General features: G+C 44.0%; 1 protein-coding gene and 1 long non-coding RNA gene across 2 annotated transcripts in view; one reads left to right on the plus strand and one right to left on the minus strand.

Annotated features, from left to right (window-relative positions):
- Positions 1 to 329: 329 nt before the first annotated feature.
- On the minus strand, positions 330 to 2832 carry LOC107204013. Its single transcript, XR_001521439.2, has 3 exons — positions 2715 to 2832; positions 1946 to 2055; positions 330 to 1838 (listed from the first exon to the last, which is right to left on the minus strand). It is a non-coding gene; the product is annotated as an uncharacterized LOC107204013 (long non-coding RNA).
- A 24-nt stretch (positions 2833 to 2856) lies between these two features.
- C4AH8orf48 (chromosome 4A C8orf48 homolog) overlaps positions 2857 to 9833 on the plus strand; it is a 19259-nt gene continuing 12282 nt past the window's right edge. Inside the window, exons 1-3 of the mRNA XM_015626764.2 lie at positions 2857 to 2895; positions 3755 to 3992; positions 4498 to 4623. Of these exons, the coding sequence (XP_015482250.1) occupies positions 3764 to 3992; positions 4498 to 4623 (355 nt within the window). The 5' untranslated portion in view covers positions 2857 to 2895; positions 3755 to 3763. The remainder of the gene's footprint in view (positions 2896 to 3754; positions 3993 to 4497; positions 4624 to 9833) is intronic.

The following is a 9833-nucleotide window of genomic DNA, read 5'->3' on the forward strand; positions in this document are numbered from 1 at the left end:
TGGATGATTTATGGTGTCTGGGGGCTCCTTGGCAGTACTTTCTGTGCTGATAAAGAGGAAAACCTTGACTGTACCTTAAATTGTCAACAAATGCTTTCAAATTTCCTAAGAGTTCTTGCGTTTGCCCTTCATATTTCCAGAGTTTAAAAAATGTTCCAGCCTGAAACTGCCCTTTGTGACAGAATAATGCCCATGAGCATCTCATTATTGAGCCCCATGAACTTCCCCCACGATCAAAATGTGCTTAATCCCCCTGGCCTCACCCCGTAATTCCCAACTGGATACACAGCCTCGTGGTGACAGCCCAATTAATTCTGCTGGCATCATTAATGAGAGGCTGATTAATTGAGAAACACACCTGGCAAGAGCGAGTTTCACGGGCTAAGAGGGGTATTACAACTTCAATAGAAGGAGAAATCAAAAAAGCCTTTGCCCACAGCAAGGAATTCAACAATTGTGTTTAAATTGAATATAACATGTGATAAAGAGTTGAGCTGCAGTCAGAGTCTGTCACTGGCTCTCACACAATTTTATTTATGGCTCTATATAGGCCCAGCTCCATGACTTTAGCAGGCAGAAACCTTAATACCTTGTGACACAACTGGGCTGAGCCATCTAATATCATCCACAAATCCTTGAAAAACAAACACTCCTTCAAATAATTATGCTGTTCCAACATATTAACTTCCCAGGCACTGATGAAATGTCCCTGTTTTAGGGAAGACCACTGAAAAGCCTTGTCTGTATCCCGGGCTTCACATCAAAAACCTTTAATATTAGGATCACACTTTGCTCTGAATAAATGTCAGAGAAATAAACTTGACTGAACAATATATTTTTCATGCTCTAAAATGAATTTTAAAAAGGACCTAGAACAGGAAACTACAAAGTCTTTAACCTCCAAGGGGAAAAAAAATCAAATACCACTCAGGTCACTAATAATCTAATGTCAACTCTTCCCATAAAAAACGGGCAATGATAAATAATCAAAGCATTTAGTGGGAGCTGTGGGGATCTGGGTTATTCTCAGTTATTCTGTGTTATTCTCTGTGCATGTTGATTAGAATTTTAAAGAAAAGGTAATGTTTCTCCCAGCCCTGTTTCCCCCCGATTTACAACCCAGAGCATGAAATCTCTCACTTTATTTTCCAGATCCTTCCAGACCCTGATCTCCCTCAGCCTGGCTGCCACCTTATCTTCTCGAGAAGGAAACACCTCAGAGCAGCCAGTGCAAGGTGAACCTCTGGGCTGGAAAGTTTTAGGCAGCTTTGGCTGATCTAAACTGCACAGAATTCCATCATTGCATAATTCCAGATTCCTGCCTCCATGAGCTCCTGGCATTGAGCTGACTCCCACCTCCTGCAGTGGGATAATTGCCCTTCCACTCACACCTCCCTCTGATCGCTGCTCTCATCTGTATGGGCAGAAAAGGTAAAAGAAATGTTTATGCCATGTGAATTATTTTAATTTCTTGCAGCAAACTACAAGAAAAGAGCCGGCCCCGAGCAGCCCACTCAGCAAACAACTGAATTTTAAACGTGAACAATGTGTAGGCAGAGCTGTTTATTCCACTCTGCTTTACACTCCACTGCAGCAATGCATTTATTACTCTCCTGCATCCATCTGGCCAATCCTTCTTTGTGTTCAATGTAGAGATCAGCACAAGAGCTCTCTGTTCTGAGGGACACAAGATCACTGCACTTCATCAAATGGGAGAGAAGACAAAACCTCTGTCCTTTGGCCAGGCAGTCCAAACTCAGCATGAGGATAAAACCCCAGACAACACACTCTGCATCCCAGGACTGAAAAATCAGCTTTTCTTGACAAAAGAGACTTCACTGAAACAAAACAAACAAACAAAAACGTGGTATTAGCTAACCTGAAATAGCAATTTTAAAGCAAGATCCCAGGAGTTGCTTTTATCATGATGTAACCTATGGAATACCTGAAAATATGGGAAGATTTCATGCCCTGGAATACTTTTTGCATCTTATTTCCATGAAGTGTCACATCCAAAGCCATCTGGGTTTATCATTTTGGATGTAATACACTGTCCTAAAGGTAAAAAGGGCAATTTTAAAATCCCCTAGTGTTTCTCTTGCCTTTTCTGTCCTTATGGCAAAGCAGAGCTGTAGCAGCACACAATATTTTTCACAGAAGCCACTGTCACACCCCCATCCAGCCCTTTGTGAAAAACAAAGTTCACTCTTTACAATTTTAAAAGTTTAATAAGGGATAAAAAGGGACAATATCCAGCGCTGGGCTGGTTTTGGCAATCGGCTGAAAACCACACCGCTATACTGTGGACACATAAACTGATAGATTCTATTACATTATTATTATTATTATTATTATTATTATTATTATTATTATTATTATTGTTATTGTTATTATTATTATTATTATTATTATTATTATTATTATTATTATTATTATTATTATTATTATTATTATTATTATTATTATTATTATTATGGAATTGTGAATTGCACCGGATCAAAATACTTATGATCAGTAACAACACGCAAAAACTAACACGTAAATGCGAAAGCCAATATTATATTGTCACTTGTAAAACCTTAAAACAGTGATTTTGCAATGTATTGCCCAGACCCTTGTGGGGATTAAACCAACGCATTTCCCTCAGCCATGTTCTCCCAGCCCTGTAAAGGCTTCAGCTCCTCAGTGTCCTTTCCAAACCCAGGGAGCTACACCTGGGAATCCATGTGGGACAGAATTGGGGTTCGATGTGAGGGCATAGCACCGATCCTATAAAATAAATAATATAAAATCTTTCGGGCCCGGATTTTCCGCCGCGGCCGGCCCGGGCTCCCCGCCCCGCTCCGCCCTCAGCGCCCGGGGCCGCCCCTTCCCGCCCGGGGAAGCGGGGCCGGGGTAAGGAGCGAGCTCCAGAGGCCGAGAGGAGGAAAAAGCAGCTCTTAGAGCCTGAACCTGAGGGCCGAGAGGAGGAAAAAGCAGCTCCTGGAGCCCGAAGCTGAGGGCGGAGAGGAGGGAGGGAAGGGCAGAACAGCTCCCGGCCCTGGCTGCAGGGAGTGACCGGGCACGGAGCTGCTGCGGGGCTGGAGCCCTCAGAGCCCCTTCCAGGGCCTGAAGGAGCTCCAGGAGAGCTGGAGAGGGACTGGGGACAAGGGATGGAGGGACAGGACACAGGGAATGGCTCCCAGTGCCAGAGGGCAGGGCTGGATGGGATTTGGGGCAGGAATTGTTCCCTGGCAGGGTGGGCAGGCCGTGGCACAGGTGCCCAGAGCAGCCCCTGGATCCCTGGAATGTCCAAGGCCAGGTTGGACATTGGGGCTTGGAGCAGCCTGGGACAGTGAAAGGTTTTTCCCCACTATCTCATCTAACCATACTCTCTTTCCATTTCAACTCATTCCCCCTTGTTCCATCACTATCTGCTGCTGTAAATAGTCTTACCTCATCCTTCCTGTAAGTTCCATCTAGGTAATAGAAAGGGGAAATTTTGCATTCATTTATTTCTTTCTTTTTAATGAAGACTTTTATCCAAGCATTAGTGTATTCTACTATAGGTCTGAAAGGAATGCTGCTCAGATTTCACAGCTAATGTTTGGTGCTAACTGGTATTGTACATTTACCCTGTGGATCTGGACGTGCTTTGGCAATCACAACTCAGCTGTGATTTTCCCCACCTGTTGTGATGTGACAGCCCCATGTATATCTCGTGTTGCTTTAGGTAATCCTGTGACACTGACCTTGTTTTTGTTTTTATTTGCAGGGCTGCCCCATGGCCACTGACCCAGCAGAGAGCTCCGGGAGCCACGGGAAGAGGCTGGGCTTGAGCCAGAGTCACAGCAGCTCTGCTTTGGACTATTCAGGAGACACCTTTGAGTCCTTCAGCGGGGAGGAGGAGAGTGAAACACCTGGATCCAGGTGTCCCACAGAGGATTTGGAGGGGGAATCTGTATCAGAGGCGTTGAAAAGCTCATCATCACTGGCAGGCCAAAGTCCTGCAGGTAGGCAGAGCTCTTCCTGCTTGAGGCCTGTGTTTGACAGCTTCAAAAAGTGCAGTGGGGGCTTGAATCAGCAAAAATAAACACATGAAAATTGCATACAGTGTCCTTGAAGTGCCGACCAGACCATGCTTCAGACAGCTCCACAGGGAGGACTTGACCATGGAAATCATTCCTTAGTAATCCTGTGATGCTGAAATTCTGCTGGCATCTTAAAAAAAACAATTCTCCAAGCTTTTAACTATGTATGAAAAGTAGCTGGGCCATAAAACAATTTTTCCATGGGATAGCTCCAGGATTTAATACTGAAGAGGGCTGGGTAGGACCTTAAAGCTGCATCAGATGAGGGATAAAGCAGAAGCTGGAATCTGTGGCCTCCTCTGTGGCTCAGAGTTTCTCCTCCCTCAACAGGAACGTGCCTCAACTGGCATGTTCAAGTGGAGAATTATTTGCCTCTCACTTTGCTTTCCTCACAGTGTGTGTTCAAAGTTGCCTTTTCTCCTTGCAGAGGAGGAGTCTGAAGCAGTGGAAAGAGCTGCCATAGGAAAATGGATGGATGCCATGGGAAAATGGATTGATCTGAAAAATAAAGACACTGGGATTGGGCCAGATCAATCTGTGAGCAGAACTGCTGGTGAGTCTGGTAACTTCAGCAGAGGTTGTGTTTCTTTTGGGAGGAGGTGTAAACTTGACCTAAATTTTATTCACAGGCTATTAAATTAAGCCAGCTAATTAGCCTGGTTTAATTAGCCAAGTAATTAAGTACAAAGTTTCTCTTTTTATGCTTTCCTGGAGAACAGTTTGTGTCCCATATCACACGTGGCTTTAATGCTCCCCCCAATGAAGTGGTGATGCATTACCACCAAACCTGGGAAAGTACATTAAAAAAATGTCCCCACATTTGACATTTAATTGTTTGATTTAATCCAGTTTTTTTCCTCTCCAGCTATAGAGGTACCAGGAAATTTGGGCATTTTCCCTTCCAAAATAAACACAGCTTCAGAATTTATGACGTGAAATGGTTTTTCCCCTTTGTTATTCAACAAATTATTGATAACTGAATTATTTGTTTGCCCTGTTTTAGTTCCCTTCCCAATCTGAGGGAGGCAGCAGGGCACCAATTTTGGCAGGAACAATGGAGCAGCTTTACCCAAATAATGATGGGGTGTAGGGAGGAGGAGGAGAAGGGAAAGGAGGAAGGAAGGATTCATTTCCATGTACTGGTTATGCAAGGAACTGCAAGAGCAGATGGTGGGATGCAAGCCCTGCTAAAGTCTGTCAAAAAGTGTGTCAGAGGTGCTATTTTTAATTAAGAAAAAAGAGCAAGAAAGCTGTAATTGAGCAAAAAAATAATGGGAGCAGACGGGGAACCTTCCTCAATCTGCATGTTGATGGGAAGTGAGCAAACTTGGAGTTTTGTAGGTCATTGTAGGACTGATTAACCAGGAGATCCTCCTGCCTGGGCGCTTCATGGCATGGGGTTTGTGTAGCAGCATCCTCACAGCACCCATCTGTCCTGAGAAAAGCAGCACCTCAGGTCACTTCTGGGCTGTTGGGAATGGCAGAGCTCCTTCCCCACAGCCCTGGGTCAGTGCTGGGGGTTCCTGGCTCATCTCCTGCTCTTCCCTGTCCTGCAGGTGAGGGGAGGCAGCTTGTGTGGAGCAGCTCTGCACTGGGGAAGGCTTGTCCTGGCCTGCTCCTCCAAGGGAAACTACCTAAAATACACCAGGGTCCTGTCACTGATTCCTGGAGATGGTGAAAGGGACCTGCTGAGTTCAGAGGCACTGAATGAATGATGAACCACAGCTGAAGGCTGAGGATGTTTTCCATCTCCACAGGCTTTTCCCTTGAAAGTTGTGCTTGGAGGATTTCATTCATGGGATCACTTGCAGATCCTTGGAGTTCTGCACCAGGGAATGCTCAGCCTCAGGCTGGTGGATGTTGGTGGCAGGGAGATCACTGAGGCTGGAGCAGCCAGTTCTGTTCCATGATCTTGAGCTGATGGCTTGGCTTTGCTTGTCCTGTCCCTGCAGCAGCCTCAGGTACATTGGTGCTTCCAATGATCCATATGAAGAGCCCAGAATATGGTTCACGTTTTTCTTTGGTGCAAACACAGTACCCATCCCCAAATCAAGCATAATTAGCCATGCACTGCATTTTTTTATTGCAGAACATTACCATAAAATAAGCCCAGCAACTTTCATCTTCTGGTATCTATCAATGCTTCTCTTGGACTTAATCCTTCAGCACTTGGTAGCCCCTAAATCTTGTATTGTTTTAGCAGCTTGGGGATTTATTTTTGATTTTCTTTACTGCAGTAGATGAGCTCACCTAGAAGTGGATTGCTGCACAGTGAGTCCCCTCAGAGCACTCAGCTCAGTGAATCGAGTGCTCTGAGCACACAGGGTACTCTGAATTAGGGTTTGTTTTACTGCCTCAAGTCTTTCCTTCTCATCTTACTGCTAATAGGGTTAAATGTGATGGGGCGAGCAAAATGTTTTGGTTTGCCTGTGGGAACACCCTGGAATGTCATTTTTATTTTTCATGGTTTTCTTTGTGGGCTGAAAGGAGAAAAACGCGCTGGCCTCGAGAGAAGTGAGAAATTTCCATCTTTGTCCCTCCACCCCAGTGTTGTAGCATGAGCTGTTATTAGGCAAATGCATCACAACACGACTATAAATTCTCAGTTCCACAGAGATTGCTCCATGTTAGTCATCTTTAAAATGTACTCAGGAAACTGCAATTCTTCAGCTTTGATGTATCTGAAAATTCAGATGGGGCTCTTTAACCCCCTGGCTGGTGCTGTGCTCACAAAGTTGCCTCTCACTCCTGTAATGTGTCTCCATGAAATGCTTTGCCTGTTTTATTTTTCTGCACTGCTACCACTGCACTGTTCCTGCAATTGTTCCCTGGCAGGGTGGGCAGGCCCTGGCACAGGTACCCAGAGGAGCTGGGGCTGCTCCTGGATCCCTGGAAGTGTCCAAGGCCAGGCTGGATGGGGTTTGGAGCAGCCTGGGATGGTGAGATGTGTCCCAGGGTGGCACTGGATGGGCTTAAAGCTCCTTCCAGCCCAGGTTGTTGCGTGACTCTGGGATGATTCACTGTGCTGGAGGAGTTTTACTCACTTAAAATTCCCATTTGTGATGAACAGCCTGACATTTCAGCCAATTTCTCTCAGTTCTGTGTTATCTGCAGGGGTCTTTCTCATGCTCTTTGCTGGTCAGGCTGTCAGCGTGTTCATCTGAACTGTAAAATCAATTTATGTCATTATGAAGATGTTATCTGGAGCTGCAGAGGTAAAACCTTTCTGAGGAGCAGTTATTGATTATTGCCTTTCACAGTGATCTCTTTTGACTTTTTATCTTCTTTAAAATAGAGTATTGGTAGGGAATAATAACAACAAAAGTGCCTGCCAAATTTCCTGTTAAATCAGAGTTAGACATCAAAAGAAAAGGAAACTCAAAGATTTTCCTCTTTTATTCCCTCCTCGTGGATTTCAAATGTCAGGACAGCAAAACCTCCACAGGTCAGTGAGTTCCAACCCCCTCAGCAGGGTTGGGGCTGCAGACATGGGGATTAGCTCATCTCTCCTGGGCTGCTGGAATCCCAGCAGCTTCCTGGTGTGCTGTGGGGGGCTTTGCTTCCTAAATATTCCACATTTTGTGCCCTTCTGCTGGGTGAGACGTGGCTCAGCTTGATGAGGCTGGTGTCACTTGGGCTGCTCTCGTCACCTGCTCTGCCTTACTCCAATGAAGAGATTCGGATTTGGAGCAACCAAACCTGAGGAAAACGTCCTTGTGGAGCAGTCATGGGCACTGGGAGGGAGATCAGGGAGAAGGAGAAGGAGCCTGAGCATTCCAGCGTGCCTGGATCCCACGTGGAAAAGTTGGGAATAAACCCAACCCCCAAAGCAAGAGCTGATCTCTTGGTCAGGCCAAGAGAACCTCCCACAGCTGGGGGAAATCTGCCTGTGTAAATACTTCAGTTACAAGACAAACTTCCCTCGTGGTTTTTTGGGTTTGTTTCAGTAAAATTCTAGCCCTTGATCCCTGATTCATGTTCTTGCTGAAGTTCCTGTTAAGCATGAGTTAATATGAAGAAGTAACTCCAGCACTGAGTCGTGCAGTGAGGTTTAAAAATTCCCTTTGCCAGTGTTTCTGCTGGAGTCTGGAGGTGCAGATGAGGGTGGGTGTGTGGCAGCACAGGATTTATGCATTATTAGAAACCAATTCTTAATAAAATTGCACTTGTGGATGTCAGGAGAACCTTAAGTGAATTATTCAGGCTGGTATTAAACTGTCACTAAATGCTCAGTGGACCTGATGTGTTTTACTTCTCCCTTTGAGTACTCAAATGCTTTTGTTCTGGATTTTTCCCCCCTCAGAATGGTAACTTTTAAAATCTTTTTATTCATTCTATCTTCAGCATAAATGAACCTGCTAGGAATATTTTATTAGTGTGATTAAACCCAGTAGTGGCACATAATTTCCACTTTTTTTTCACGATTCTTGTAAGGAAAATCACCTGATGACTGAAATGGTTTCCACTGAGATATTTATGATGCTCCCTCAGAATTTTTTTAAATTGACTTTCATTTTCTTAGGAGGAGTAAATTGCTCTGTGATGCTCAATTCTGAGCTGTGGTAATTGCACTTAAACGTATTTTCCATGTTGTCCATGAGGCCACAAAATTCCTGCTTTGCTTAGTTTTAATTATGGATTCCCTTATCCTTTATAAAAACTGGATTTCTGAGGAGATGCTCCATTTCTTTGCAGAATTCCACAGCTGTGTCTTGTGCACTCAGGACTAAATAAATCCCAGGGAATTTAGGGGAAGTTTTATATTCCCATTGTTCAGTGTTCTGAGGATTTGTGTTGTGGGACTGGAATGCCAAGTGCCTGTCTGGAACTCAAATTTAATCCTGAAAAAAGAGAATGTGGAAGGGTGAAGTGATATAATCCAAACTCCCAGCAGGAATTTGGGTGTGAATCCTTGGAGTTAAACTGGCCACACTTTGGAGTCATCACCTGCCTGACTTTTTTGGGCATGGAAACCTCGAGAGTTGTGGTGTCTCCACCTCACCCAGCCCCATCCTGTGCTGCTCTCCATTAAATATTGCACTGATTGTGCTCTAAGCCTCTGGAAAATCTCCCCAAAAGCCCTGAATGAAGTTGTAAATCCATCCCAACCCACCCAGCTGAAATCTAATCTCTATTTTATTTATTTTTATGTGCCACTGGGAAGGATAAGAGAAGATGAAAGAGGGAATGGTATTTTTAAAATAAGATCTTAGAAAGAATTTAGGAATGAATTGTTGAAGATTTAGAGGAAATGTATTTTCTAATTACGTTTCCTCCAAAAAAAAATTGCCTTTCTGTAGTTTGTGGAATTTATTGGAGGTATTTCCAGAGTGACTTCAGTGGACACTGCCTCTAATTTTTCTTACAAATTGCTCCTTGGAGTTATTGATCGAGAGCTCTCTTGAAATATTAATTAATTTGGGTTTAGCAAGTTGCAGTTTCAGGTAGTGAGATGCTAAATCTGTGTTATTGACAGCCAGTTTATTTAATGTCATAGTATTTAAGTGCTTGCTTTGCTAATCTATTTATCCTGTGCCATTAACCTTTTGTCTTTTTATTTCCTCACATCTTTGGAGCTGTTTTAGAGCCATTTCTTGTGCAAATTCCTACAGCTCCCATCCATATTTGGGTTTAAATTCTGCTTTTGGAGGTGTTTTGGAGCCATTTCTTGTGCAAATTCCTACAGTTCCCATCCACATTTGGGTTTAAATTCTGCTTTTGGAGCTGTTTTAGAGCCATTTATTGTGCAAATTCCTACAGTTC

This window comes from Parus major, chromosome 4A, assembly GCF_001522545.3.
Source record: "Parus major isolate Abel chromosome 4A, Parus_major1.1, whole genome shotgun sequence".
NCBI lineage: Eukaryota > Metazoa > Chordata > Aves > Passeriformes > Paridae > Parus > Parus major.